Source organism: Astyanax mexicanus, chromosome 5 (assembly GCF_023375975.1).
Source record: "Astyanax mexicanus isolate ESR-SI-001 chromosome 5, AstMex3_surface, whole genome shotgun sequence".
Lineage (NCBI taxonomy): Eukaryota > Metazoa > Chordata > Actinopteri > Characiformes > Acestrorhamphidae > Astyanax > Astyanax mexicanus.
Genome location: NC_064412.1, coordinates 38,462,049 through 38,478,247, shown reverse-complemented (window position 1 = coordinate 38,478,247; position 16,199 = coordinate 38,462,049). Strand labels below are relative to the sequence as shown.

General features: G+C 36.9%; 1 protein-coding gene across 1 annotated transcript in view; it reads left to right on the top strand.

The window, feature by feature from the left end:
- Positions 1 to 12,046: 12,046 nt before the first annotated feature.
- The window catches only part of xirp2a (xin actin binding repeat containing 2a), a 52,132-nt gene continuing 47,979 nt past the window's right edge, over positions 12,047 to 16,199 (top strand). The window contains exon 1 of the mRNA XM_007248857.4: positions 12,047 to 12,538. Coding sequence (XP_007248919.3) covers positions 12,374 to 12,538 — 165 coding nt within the window. The 5' untranslated portion in view covers positions 12,047 to 12,373. The remainder of the gene's footprint in view (positions 12,539 to 16,199) is intronic.

Here is a 16,199-nt window from a genome sequence, read left to right as displayed (position 1 = left end):
TTTTGGCTAATGTGGTCTCAAATTGAATGTTGCATTATTTTCTACTATATTACACAATATAAATATTAACCAACGATAATCAACCTCTTATGCAAAAATAGTCACTTTATTCACCCAGTTAAAAGAAAAAGACACTTTATTTTAAACATTTTACATGTGCACTATCAAACATCAAAAGTACTGTGTACAAAAATTATTACTTGAAGTTAGCTATAGAGTGTACAGGGCCACCTCAAAAAATTGTAATATCTTTGAAAAGTTACTTTATTTTAGTAATTCGGTTAAAAATGTGAAACTCATATATTATATAGATGTATTAAAACAGAGTGATCTATTTTAAGCATTTATTTATTTTATTGTTGATGATTATGAAGCTTACAGCCAATGAAAACCCAAAAATCAGTGTATCAGAAAATTAGAATATTATTTAAAACCAATTGGTACTTTCTGCAGTGTGGGCAGTGTGCCAAGTCCTGCTGGAAAATGAAATCTTCATCTTCATAAAAGTTGTCAGCAGAGGGAAGCATGAAGTGTTGTAATATTTTGTGGGAAAACAAAACTGCACTGACTTTAGACTTGATAATAAAACACAGTTGATCAACACCAGCAGATGACAGACATGTCGCCCCAAACCATCACTGATTGTAGAAACTTCACACTAGACCTCAAGCAGCTTGGACTGTGTGTCTCTCCACTCTTCCTCCAGACTCCTCTCCCTTGATTTCCAAATAAAATGTAAAATTTACTGATGATCAGTGATGGTTGGAGAGACATGTCTGTCATCTGCTGGTGTTGATCCACTGTGTTTTATTATCAAGTCTAAAGTCATTGCAGTTTTGTTTCCCCCCAAAATCTTACAGCACTTCATGCTTCCCTCTGCTGACAACTTTTATGGAGATGCAGATTTCATTTTCCAGCAGGACTTGGCACACTTCCCAAACTGCAGAAAGTACCAATTGGTCTTATATAATATTCTAATTTTCTGATTCACTGATTTTTAGGTTTTCATTTCACACGCTTAAAATATAGATCACTTTGTGTGTAATATATCTTTATAATATACGAGTTTCACATTCTTAACTGAATTACTGAAATAGTAACTTTGTGAGATGGCCCTGTACATTGCAGTCTAAGGTTTAGGATGCAGCAAGTTTTTCACTTGCAATAAAGACTAGTATTCGGTTACTGTGGAGCTGGTATCAGAATTAAGAGGAAAAACTGCATGGACATTTTACCAACTTTTCTCTAAAAGACAAGAAGGCACTGGAGTATGTTCTTGACAGTACAGAAGAAGTTCTGATGGATCTTCATGATTGACTGTTCACACGATCGCCACCTAGAAAAAAATATATACATTTATTTATCACAAAGAAATTCAACAATAACAAGATTTATGACTTATTTGGGGAAAAATCATAGTAAATAAATATAGATTACTACAAAATCACAGTTTTAAACAAAATACACAGATTTTACAACTAACAGAGTAAATGTACCCTGAATATCAGGACCAGTACAATGAGTAACACAGGCTATTGAGGTATATGAATAAAGTTATTAGCACTATAGAGTGCATGAACATGAAAACGATATAAGATACATATCCTGCACATGAAATACCCGCCAGACCAACCAGGTATTTGGATACCAGATATATATAAATCAGATTAAACTGCACTGACATGAAATACCCGCCACAACATCCAGGTATTTGGATACCAGATATATATAAATCAGATTAAACTATACTAACATGAAATACCCGCCACAACATCCAGGTATTTGGATACCAGATATATATAAATCAGATTAAACTACACTGACATGAAATACCCGCCACAACATCCAGGTATTTGGATACCAGATATATATAAATCAGATTAAACTATACTAACATGAAATACCCGCAACAACATCCAGGTATTTGGATACCAGATATATATAAATCAGATTAAACTATACTAACATGAAATACCCGCCAGACCAACCAGGTATTTGGATACCAGATATATATATAAATCAGATTAAACTAAACTAACATGAAATACCCACCACAACATCCAGGTATTTGCATACCAGATATATATAAATCAGATTAAACTGCACTGACATGAAATACCCGCCACAACATCCAGGTATTTGGATACCAGATATATATATAAATCAGATTAAACTGCACTGACATGAAATACCCGCCACAACATCCAGGTATTTGGATACCAGATATATATATAAATCAGATTAAACTAAACTAACATGAAATACCCACCACAACATCCAGGTATTTGCATACCAGATATATATAAATCAGATTAAACTATACTAACATGAAATACCCGCAACAACATCCAGGTATTTGGATACCAGATATATATAAATCAGATTAAACTGCACTGACATGAAATACCCGCCACAACATCCAGGTATTTGGATACCAGATATATATAAATCAGATTAAACTATACTAACATGAAATACCCGCAACAACATCCAGGTATTTGGATACCAGATATATATAAATCAGATTAAACTATACTAACATGAAATACCCGCCACAACATCCAGGTATTTGGATACCAGATATATATAAATCAGATTAAACTGCACTGACATGAAATACCCGCCACAACATCCAGGTATTTGGATACCAGATATATATAAATCAGATTAAACTGCACTGACATGAAATACCCGCCACAACATCCAGGTATTTGGATACCAGATATATATAAATCAGATTAAACTATACTAACATGAAATACCCGCAACAACATCCAGGTATTTGGATACCAGATATATATAAATCAGATTAAACTATACTAACATGAAATACCCGCAACAACATCCAGGTATTTGGATACCAGATATATATAAATCAGATTAAACTATACTAACATGAAATACCCGCCAGACCATCCAGGTATTTGGATACCAGATATATATATAAATCAGATTAAACTAAACTAACATGAAATACCCACCACAACATCCAGGTATTTGCATACCAGATATATATAAATCAGATTAAACTGCACTGACATGAAATACCCGCCACAACATCCAGGTATTTGGATACCAGATATATATATAAATCAGATTAAACTGCACTGACATGAAATACCCGCCAGACCATCCAGGTATTTGGATACCAGATATATATAAAACAGGTTAAACTGCACTGACATGAAATACCCGCCAGACCAACCAGGTATTTGGATACCAGATATATATAAATCAGATTAAACTGCACTGACATGAAATACCCGCCAGACCATCCAGGTATTTGGATACCAGATATATATAAATCAGATTAAACTGCACTGACATGAAATACCCGCCAGACCATCCAGGTATTTGGATACCAGATATATATAAATCAGATTTAACTTTACTAACATGAAATACCCGCCACAACATCCAGGTATTTGGATACCAGATATATATAAATCAGATTAAACTGCACTGACATGAAATATCCGCCAGACCATCCAGGTATTTGGATACCAGATATATATAAATCAGATTAAACTGCACTGACATGAAATACCCGCCAGACCATCCAGGTATTTGGATACCAGATATATATAAATCAGATTAAACTACACTGACATGAAATACCCGCCACAACATCCAGGTATTTGGATACCAGATATATATAAATCAGATTAAACTAAACTAACATGAAATACCCGCCAGACCAACCAGGTATTTGGATACCAGATATATATAAATCAGATTAAACTATACTAACATGAAATACCCGCCACAACATCCAGGTATTTGGATACCAGATATATATAAATCAGATTAAACTGCACTGACATGAAATACCCGCCAGACCATCCAGGTATTTGGATACCAGATATATATAAATCAGATTAAACTAAACTAACATGAAATACCCGCCACAACATCCAGGTATTTGGATACCAGATATATATAAATCAGATTAAACTGCACTGACATGAAATACCCGCCAGACCATCCAGGTATTTGGATACCAGATATATATAAATCAGATTAAACTAAACTAACATGAAATACCCGCCAGACCAACCAGGTATTTGGATACCAGATATATATGAATCAGATTTAACTATACTAACATGAAATACCCGCCAGACCAACCAGGTATTTGGATACCAGATATATATAAATCAGATTAAACTGCACTGACATGAAATACCCGCCAGACCATCCAGGTATTTGGATACCAGATATATATAAATCAGATTAAACTGCACTGACATGAAATACCCGCCACAACATCCAGGTATTTGGATACCAGATATATATAAATCAGATTAAACTACACTGACATGAAATACCCGCCACAACATCCAGGTATTTGGATACCAGATATATATAAATCAGATTAAACTATACTAACATGAAATACCCGCAACAACATCCAGGTATTTGGATACCAGATATATATAAATCAGATTAAACTAAACTAACATGAAATACCCGCCAGACCAACCAGGTATTTGGATACCAGATATATATAAATCAGATTAAACTATACTAACATGAAATACCCGCCACAACATCCAGGTATTTGGATACCAGATATATATAAATCAGATTAAACTATACTAACATGAAATACCCGCCACAACATCCAGGTATTTGGATACCAGATATATATAAATCAGATTAAACTAAACTAACATGAAATACCCGCCACAACATCCAGGTATTTGGATACCAGATATATATAAATCAGATTAAACTGCACTGACATGAAATACCCGCCACAACATCCAGGTATTTGGATACCAGATATATATAAATCAGATTAAACTGCACTGACATGAAATACCCGCCAGACCATCCAGGTATTTGGATAGTAGATATATATAAATCAGATTAAACTATACTAACATGAAATACCCGCCACAACATCCAGGTATTTGGATACCAGATATATATAAATCAGATTAAACTGCACTGACATGAAATACCCGCCACAACATCCAGGTATTTGGATACCAGATATATATAAATCAGATTAAACTAAACTAACATGAAATACCCGCCAGACCAAACAGGTATTTGGATACCAGATATATATAAATCAGATTTAACTATACTAACATGAAATACCCGCCACAACATCCAGGTATTTGGATACCAGATATATATAAATCAGATTAAACTAAACTAACATGAAATACCCGCCAGACCAACCAGGTATTTGGATACCAGATATATATAAATCAGATTTAACTATACTAACATGAAATACCCGCCACAACATCCAGGTATTTGGATACCAGATATATATAAATCAGATTAAACTGCACTGACATGAAATACCCGCCAGACCATCCAGGTATTTGGATACCAGATATATATAAATCAGATTAAACTATACTAACATGAAATACCCGCCACAACATCCAGGTATTTGGATACCAGATATATATAAATCAGATTAAACTAAACTAACATGAAATACCCGCCAGACCAACCAGGTATTTGGATACCAGATATATATAAATCAGATTTAACTATACTAACATGAAATACCCGCCACAACATCCAGGTATTTGGATACCAGATATATATAAATCAGATTAAACTAAACTAACATGAAATACCCGCCAGACCAACCAGGTATTTGCATACCAGATATATATAAATCAGATTAAACTGCACTGACATGAAATACCCGCCAGACCATCCAGGTATTTGGATACCAGATATATATAAATCAGATTAAACTACACTGGCATGAAATCCCCCCAGACCAACCAGGTATGTAAGCAAGATACTAAACAGATATGGTCACCTCAATCGAACTAAATTAGGTGTAATTTAAGATTCAGATGCCCCACCACTGCTGTACATTCAATAATATTGTTCAGCAAAGCTAACTTTGGGGCGTTTTGGAGCTTTACATTGATAAATAAATGGAATTGAGCCTCAGATATTACACAGCAACATAAATAAACACTGTTCTTCCTAGATTTTAATAATTGTATTCGTTACGTGCATTTTTTATTTCACAAACAATGTGTTTTAAAGCTTATACTGTACCTTTCTTGCTCCAGCGGTTTCTTTTTTCGGCAGCAGATTCACACCGGCCTTTTGAATTGTGCGGGTTCCTCTCTGCGCATGCTCCCTGACCCTATTCAAGTCCCTCCCCTTACGACAACAGCCTTCCCACAACTCCGCCCCCAAAAATACGTCATGCACGAAACCCCTGGTTTTTAGTGAGAGCCGTCCAGAGGTGGGTATTATTGACCAGTGTTGCCAACTTAGCGACTTTGTTGCTATATTTAGCGACTTTTCAGACCCTCTAGTGACTTTATTTTTTTTTTAAAAGCGATTAGCGACAAGTCTAGCTACTTTTTGTGATGTTATTAAAGATTTTTGGCGACACACATTAACACGCATGCTCTTCAGTTACTGTCTCACAGTCCGAGAACACCCACACCGCTCCACAAACACACTGTAAATGAACTGTGCATGCCCAAAGCCGCCCCGTACTTACAGAACTTGATGTAAATATAAATGTGTCTTCAGCGTGAGACGAAAATAAATCACTGAATTTAACTCACACAGTCTCAGTTATTCACTCACCTCATTCACCACATAGCCTGTCACTCACCTCGTCCACAGTGTCTGCCTCTTTGTAAAAAGCTAAACATCTAGCTAGCTAGCTCATCATTGAACAATTTGTCTATAATAGGTTTGAAACTAAAGAAAACTATATAAAAATATATAAAATAAAAAAAAACTAAAAAAACATAGAATATCAGTTCCAGCGAACTGCTACTTAAATAATAACATTTAACAACATGGCAAAAAACTGATTTATGTAATTTACGTAAAAATTAAGTTATTTTGAGAAGTAACTGCTTATTTAAAAAGCAACAGAACTTGTTCATTTGTTAGAGTTCATTTGTAACTTAATTTTTACTCACTTTTTTATCTCCCACAACGTTATTCCTTTACAGCTTCAAAGACATGTATTATGTTAATTAGGCGATGACGTCATTTAACAACTTCAAGCGACTTTTAGGACAGCCAATAGCTACTTTGCTTACTGAGGAGTTGGCAACACTATTATCGAACTGTAGCCTGCTGCTAACCTCGGCTAGCACTGCTGGAGCAGCATTAGCATTACCCGCTATCCGTGCTAAGCGCTAGCTCTTTTTTTTGCCTTTCAGAGGCGAGTATATCGGACTGTAGCCTGCGTGTTTACCGTATTAAAACTAGCTACATTGGACTAACTTCTAGCGAATGTCAACCTGGCTTTTACCAGAACACTCAAGGTTCCTCAGAGTAGCACAGTTCGGTGGCATTAGCCACTTACCGTGGCTAGCGCTAGTGGTTAACTGATTATACTACTGCACCCAGCCTTAGTAGAAATCTGGAAATCTGAGCTTACTGTGAATAAACAGAAGTGATTTACTCACCTAAATAAATTATTTTTAAGGAGGGAAATCTGTGTAAATTAACATCCAGAATTACAGTTTTGTTTATTTAACTTAGCTTAGCTTTACAGGTCTCGCCACCCAGCAGCAAGACCTGCTGAATAAGAAGTGAAACATGCCGGCACCCCTATTCCTTACTAGTGTCACATAATGCGCCTTATAATCCAGTGCCCATTATGTATGAAAATAGACCAGAAAATAGATGTTTATTGATAGTGTAACTATCAATCCAGTGCACTTTATAGTGTGAAAAACACGACATGCTACCTACCTTAAAAATGAGCCAGAACACGTTCATATATGCTAGCTATGCTTTATTTTTCTGTAATCTAGATAGACACCAGTCTGTCTGTGTCCCCTGCCCTGTTTGTGACAGTGTGGAAATAGCACACCTTGTTACTGCCTACCGGATTCATGTCACCGTTGTGATTGCACTGCGCATGCACAAGAAATTGTGCAGGGGATGCAGATCGGGTAGTGCCACTGTTATGTTCTTTAGTGAAACCGTGGGAATAGAGTATTTGTGGGCCAGGGCAAAGAAGCTGAGATTGAGAGGAGTGTCTGCCAGCAGGAATGTTTAGAATTTCATGCTTATCAGCTAGACAAAGCACATTAACTTCAACTGGGGTGGGGAACTAAGGGCTTCCAGCTCAAACACACAAGCTGTGGTTCAAAGTTGAGGTAGGGTCTATGAAGACCTTTCCCAGTAAACTGTTGCACATATGGAGCAGTCTAATGAGGTGGTGACATCACAAACAAATTTGTGAGGTGCGAGTCTATATTCAGACTGCAGGCAAAATGAATTTGCTTTTCAAATCAGATATGTTGAGATTATTGTCTGCTCTGTTATGTGCAGGTGATTAGATCCAATTTGCATGTGTGCATCTCACAAATGAGTTAGGAAAATTGGATACATGTTTTTCATTGGACAGAGACCAATATATGGATATAATTATTATTTTTTTAAATTATGATGACCTTTCACCCACTTTTTTAGTTATGCCGATTATTCCACACAATCAGCTGTATTCCCCCTATCCTAGCTGGGCATCTGTAATCTTAAAGACGGTCATAAAGCTATTATTATACTTACCTAACATTTAAAACAAACCCTGCATTTTCTGACATTTGGAAGGATACATCAGTTGCGTCCTACATATTGCTTAGAATGTCGGCTGCATTTCTCAGCCGCGTCTTTCAGATTAAAGCAGTAATAATCCCCCTTGGAGTCCACTCGTGCACAGAACTTTGCAGGAATCTATAGTGAAGTAGTGAAGTGTAGTTTAAGTACATTAATGCATTGATTTAACATACATGATACACAGCAGTCTCTCTCTCTCTCTCTTTCTCTCTCCCTCTTACTCCTTGTGCCTCTCTCTCTCTCAGCCATGTAAGTGTGTGTGTGTGTGTGTGTAAGAGGAGTGCATGGGTCTGAAAGTGAGCTGTGGGTTCTGTGGTTGAATAATGCATTTCCCTGATGCACTCACATCTCTGCTTACAGCTTTTACCAAGCTTATCATGACTGTGCATTAGAACCATGTTTCTCTCTCTCTCTCTCTCTTGCCCCCTCTCTCGCCCTCTCTGTCACTCCACCACGCATCATTTCCTCTTTCTCTCACCCTTTTCTTTCAAACACATTTATTATTCCCAAAATTCATCCCAAACTCCAGGCTCCCTACAGCCACCAAACATTATGTACTCCATCAAGGCAGGTTCCCAAGCTTTCAGCCATACTGGCATGCACTCATCTGTTTTTGTTGTTTTTTTTTTTTTGTTTGTTTTTTCTCTGTCCTCCCATTCAGTTCCATTAATTTTCACACACGCCCAAGCCATAGGATTTCTGTATATCGTCAGCCACCAAACTGCATGTACTTCTTCAGGGCACAGCCATACTGACCTTATGTGTTTGTCATTTTTTCATTCCTTGGTTCAACCATTCTGCATTTCCTGTGTTTGCTATTATTATTATTATTATTGTGCCCAAATAACCTCAGATGGAGTCTTGTGGAATGTAGGTCACTGGTCTTCTCTGTTACGCTGAGCTGTGCTGGTCTGTCTGGACTGTGTGTCAGGTTCAGTTTTAAACTTCATTCTCTTAAGTAATTTCTGTCACTGAATACTCCACCCCCCTACTGAAAATTTCAGCATGCCACTAGTGGGCTAACTCTTCACCAGTCTGTCCATCTCTTCACTCGTCATTCGTTTATCAAACAGGAGTGGTGTTATTTGACAGTATTATACTGTCAAACAAGTGCATTGATTACTACATTACAATATGTATGGTAGGCTTATAAAACATTCAACATTATTACAGATTCTGGATATTAGAATCAAATCCACACATCCATACTTCCATTCATATTCATCTGTCCATTCTTTTGATGTCCACAATTATGCAGTATTCTATACATTAACTTTCTTCTATCCATTAATCTATTAATACAAAATTAATTTGTCCTTTTAGCCTTTTGACTACATTCATCCATCATTTCAACCATCAACATTCATCCATTCGTCTATACATCATTCAAATCCACTCACATCCATCCATCCGGCCAAACATCCATACTTATTCACCTTATCAGTCATCTGTCTACATCAATCCATTCATCCATTTATTTAACCATCCATCCCAGCAGCGCCTCTACTTCCCTACAGCGGATAGTGAGGACAGCTGAGAAGATCATCGGAGTCTCTCTTCCCTCCATCTCAGAGATCTACACCACACGCTGCATCCGCAAAGCCACCAGCATTGTGGACGACCCCACCCCTCCCTCACACTGACTCTTCGCTCTGATGCCATCCGGCAGAAGATACAGGAGCATCCGAGTCTCCACTACCTGACTCTGCAACAGCTTCTTCCAACAGGCAGTCAGACTTCTCAACACACAGAGACAGAGCTGAACCCCACCCCACCCACCTAACACACTCAGACAAAACTGAACTGAACCCCCCTGCCCCCTATTACACACACAAAGACTGAACTTCACCCCCCCACACACACACACTCACTCAGCACACAGAGACTGAAATGTCTTTATTCCTATCAGCGATATTTGCTGCTACTCTGTAAAACTATAAACCCTCTACCTCAGTAACTGCTGTGATTATATATGTTCTATATGTTACAGTATGTTACACATCTCTGTACTTATCCTCACTATACACTTTATTATACCGTATCGGTACTGCACTGCTTGTTGTCCCATGTTGCACCATGGTTTCGGTGGAACGTAATTTCACTACACTGTGTATCTGTACTCAGATGTAATGACAATAAAAGCCTCTTGACTTGATCCACATCCAACTTTCTAGCATTCACATTTATCCACCTGTTAATTCATCCATTAATATTCATCCATCCACCACTTTCAGATGCTCCTTTCATCTATCTTTCCATCAAAATCCATTTACACATTCATTTGTCCATCCACATGTATGCTTCTTTCTGTCCCCTTACATCCATTCACCCATCCATCCATCCATCCATCCATCCCGTCACCCAACCATCCATCCATCCATCCATCCATCCATCATTTACATACATTTGTCCAATCATTCATCCATCCACATCTATCCATTCACATTCATCCATTTACATTCATTGTCCAGTCATCCATTCATCGATCCACCATCTCTTCATAATAATCTGTTCACCCATCCATTCATGTACATCTGTCCATTCACATTCATCTGTCCAGTCATCCATCCATCCATCAATCCACCATCTATTCGTAATAATCTGTTCATCAATCCATTCATGCACATCTATCCATTTACATTCATCATTCCAGTCATCCATCTATTCATCCATCCATGCATCTATCTATCCATCCATCCATCCATCCATCCATCCATTCATCCTTCCATTCTTCCATCCATTAATATTTATCTGTCCTTCTTTTGTCTACCCAAATCCATCCTTCTATCTGTTTGTACTCATCCACCCATTTAGCTATCTATATACATTCATCCACCTTTATCTATTACATAATTCACGTTTATCTTTCACCCAATTACATTCATTCAACCATCCATAAACACTGATATATAAACAACCACCCATCCATTCACCATCCACATCTGTACACAGCCATCCATCAAATCATCGTACACATCTATCTGTTTATCCATCAAACATCCATCCAGTAGAAATGCAGTTATTTTTGCATGTTACTTTGCGTATTCCCGTGTTATTGTTTTTGTGTGGACGTCATCTAATGTTTTTTTAAAGCTGCAGAGTTCAGTGTAGTCTGGGTGAAAGCTTTAATGAGGAAATGATTTGAGTGTGTGTGTGCGTGTGTAAAAGCTAAAGAGAGCTAAGGCAGGGCTCTTTTAATGTTTCCCTGATTTGTTCAGCACTAATGCTGGTTTCCTGCAGGCTGCTGGACGAGCTTTTCTCCATTACACACGGCTTTTGTTTCCTGACACTTGCTTATGTGTGTGTGTGTGTTGTTAAAGTGTGTGTGTGTTTGTGTGCAAGTAGTTTACTGGAAGGAAATCCTTTTTTTTTCCTCATTTTTTTTTCTCATTTTCTTTTTGTTTTTGTTACATTCTGTCCCTCCTCCTGTCCTTTTTTCCCCTTATTTTCTTTCCCTAATTTTTCCTCTTTTTTTTCAAACTTTCTGTCTGTCTGTCAGTCTGTCTCTCCTCCTTCCAGGCTCTCTTCATCCGTCTGTCTGGGTCTGCCTCCTCAGCCACTTCAGCTGTGCCACGCACTCCTTCCTCCACATCCCTTGCTCCTTATTTTCCTTTACTACTCTCTCTTAGACCGTGGCTCTCTCTCTTTCTCCCTGTATCTCTTTCTCTCTTTCTGTTTCACTATCTGTCCTCCCACAGCCAGTGGTCTGCTGGGGGGGAGAAGTGTGTAAGTGTGTGTGTGATTGTGTGAGTGTGTGTTGGGGGGTGTTTGGTTTCCTTCCACAATGGAAACTCAATCAGGAAACAGAGCAGAGGAGTTGAAAGGCGAGGGACACACATGGGCTGTTGACGCCAAAGAGGACCTGCAGGAGAACAGGCGCATTGAGAGGTTCGACATACCGCTAAGTAGCCTCAAGAACATGTTTGAGAAGCCTCCAGCACACAACACGGTGAGTGAGCATGTGTGTGTGTGTGTGTGAGAGAGAGTGCTGAGAAAGAGAGTGCTGAGTCAGCCAAACTAAACCACTGTAATCTAAAGTAAGTATAAGATCCTTGAGGAACTTTAGGGATTCTTCAGTTTGAAACTGTGGAGGAACCACTTAAGGTGCTTTGAGGAACATTCAAGATTTTTTTTTAGAAGAAAGCCAAAGCAGCTAAAGGGGTTCTTCCACAGTTTTAAATGTAAGTACCCCTAAAAGTTCCTCAAGGAACTTTTTAACAGAGTGAGGGGTCAACACTTCAGTTCCTCACATTCATAACTGCATAACCCACACATTTCCCACACATTCAGTTTTTAAACCTGGATTAGCAATGTAAACCTCCCGAAATTGATTCTAATAAATTAGTGTTCTCTTATTATGACAGGGGTCATTATCAGAATTATGTGCATTTTTGGCCTTTTTTGATTATCTAGGTATATTCTTGGACTATTTATCTTGGACTATTCATCATATTTCATTTAATTACACTTTAAATTTCCTGGCATGTATGTGTCCACCCTGTCATAGCAGCAAAATTGACATTTGCTGAAAACATAATTTACCTGAGTTCCAAACATGCTTCATTGTTTATAGTGATTCTTATTCTTATTTCAAAAATACATTTTAATATCCTACAATTGTTTGAATTACTGTCATATTTAACCAAAACAGTGTGGACAGCTTAACCTTTACCTTAGCTAAATATAAATGCAATATAAAATATAAACAAATATTAAGTTAATTGTCATAATATTTGTTAGACATGTTGCAGTAAGTGTCTTTTGTCCCTTTAAATTAAACCAGTATGAAGGTTGTGATTTCACTTATATCAAAAGTTACTTTCATAAAGGGGTGGGGTTATCACAAGATGACCGGGTGGACAAGGAACTCTTAGACATTGTATGCGAATAGCTACATGAATAATTTAAATTATTCAATAGTATTATGTTTAATTTTAAAGAGCCAATAAACCCCCTGGTTTTTGCTGACTCCACCCTCAGCTTAAATTTGAAAAAGGCTGAAAAATGGTAGGGGAATTTTGGGCGGGGCATTGGGTCTGGTGATGTATGGGTTTAGAGGCCGGACAGGAGGGAGAGCTGATTGGCTGAGCTGCAACAGCAGCAGTGTGCCTCTGATAGCGGTGAGACGCAGATGGTTGGACGTCAGCAGGGGAGCGGTATTATTGACTGACTGATCTGCATATTGTGATGTGTCTGCGTCCCAAAGTACACAGAAACATCATCCTCTCAACTACTATACAGTTAAACCTGAGAGAGCGCTGCAGAGGCAGAAATGACCACAATAAATGCACTTTTTAAAGGTTACGAAAGGTTTATAAAAAATTTAAGCAGGACTGGCATGTTTCATTATTCCAGAGGAGCACTATTTAACTATTAATAGAAAATAATGGTTTATGGTTAAGTGGCTCTTTAAAGATATTTACAAAAGAAAATACATGCTTTAAAAAAAAAACAATATATAACATGGGCCCGCATGTAATACATCCACTATGTCTGTTTAACATTACTTATCTAGGAAAAAAACAACATTTAACTATTTTCACTAGCAGCAACTCTCCCATGAGCCTCACTCAGTAGCCTGGGCCATGAAGCCACAATATATTATTATTATTATGTTCATTTTACTTGGTTGTCCCTATTAAACATACAATTAAATACATTAAGTATAAATCAATTATTTTTAAGATGTTATACATAATCTGAGAGTTAAATGAAATTGAGTTGAATTTGGATCCAGATGCATCATGCTTTCACGATTGGATCTATGTTGCCTAAATGTGTATACAGTATGAAATGATGAAAGTGAAAAAAGTCCATAGGTGGATTGCTAAAGAGAGAGAGAGTATGTGTGTGTGTGTGTGTGTGTGTGTAATGGTAAGGGAGTGAAAGAGTAGACTCTGCAGCGGCAGCTGCTTCTCTTTTTTATTGTGCAATGATCACAGTTGAGAGCCAGACTCAATCTGTCCTGATTTCTTCATCTAGTTTGACCCATCTACCCATACACTGCATGACCTAAACACACAGCTGCACTCTAAAAAACAGAGGTACGATATGAGTACTTTTTTGTACTCGAAGGTACACTCTTTATAATTGTACCCTCAAAGGTACAATATTGGTCTTTACGGGGTCAGATTTGTTCCCTCTGAAGTACAAAGTCATTTCTAACAGCAATAAGTACAAATTTGTACCATTTAACCAGCCAAAGGGTACATTCAGTATTCTGTATCACTGTACTAATGAACAATATATATTTAAATTGCACATTTTTTATTTGAAAGCCAGACAATTTTGTATCATCAAGTTTTTGAGCCATATTTAGTTGATGATAATGTTTATAATCTTTATGATCTTTACTGCCACAAAAACCATGGGTACAAAAAAGGACTTTCACTGAAAGGTACTTTTTTGTGCCTCAATATAAGGTACAGCCCCAGCGACAAGCTTTGTACTCTTTTAAGTACAAATCTGTACTTATATTTCTTAGAGTGTGGATTAAACCTTCATGTTTGAGAAGGCCTTTAGCTCACCTTAAAACACTGCAGCTCCGCACACTTTTATTCTGTAACAACACTTTTATTCTAATTCAGTTTGTTCATTTTCCTTATTTAAAATATATATATATATATATATATATATATATATATATATATTTTATTTATGTTTGAATCATGTTTTATTTATGCTTTATTCTTATTTTTATTTTTAATGTTATTCTTTGACATGTTTTTTAATTTGACATTCTTTTTGTATTTTCTAATTTGTAAAGAACTTTGAATGACCATTGTTTATAAAGGGTGCTGTATATATAAACTTGCCTTGCCTGGTCTTGCCTTAAACTTCCGGATATAACATTTTCTTTTTGTTGCTTATATATTTATAATATATTAGGCGAGGCAGTTAAACTGTTTTCATAACCTCTAACTTAAGTAGGCCTGCTCTTCTTAGTTATATAATTTTTGTTTTATTATTATTATTATTAATTTGGTTAATCATTGCAAAGCATATTGTAACAATATTGTTATTGGAATTGCATTTTATTTTGTATTATCATTTTTCCGCCGTATGTTCGCCACATATCTAGCCCTGCAGGTTTTGAGACTATTCCACAGCTATTCTACAGCTTTGTGTTAAATCAATTGATATTTTTTGTCAGTTAAAAATGAAAAGTGCACAAGTATATACATATCTACTATCTCAGGGCAGGCCTCCAGGTACAAATTCACAGTTGTTTTAACTCACACTTCTTCATTTGTTGCTTTATTTTCAGCCATCAATCCTACCATTCACTCTCATTCATTTACGACCTACCTGCCAATTTTTCAAATGTGGGAATTTCAACCAGATTTTTTCTGGTCTTTTGCTAATTTCACTGCGGTGGAATTAATCTTATCTTATTATCTTATTTTATCTTATCATAATTTACGAAAATATTTACCTTTCATAACTATTCAAATATTTTGGGTCAAATCTGCATCTCAAAATATTTCACCCAGTGTATTTATTTCTATGTTTAGTTGTGTGTACACTCTGGGTTACTGCTGGTCATTGGTCAGTAGATGGACTGAGCTGATAATGTTGTGATAACAGCTCTTGTGGTGCTGCTGCAGCTT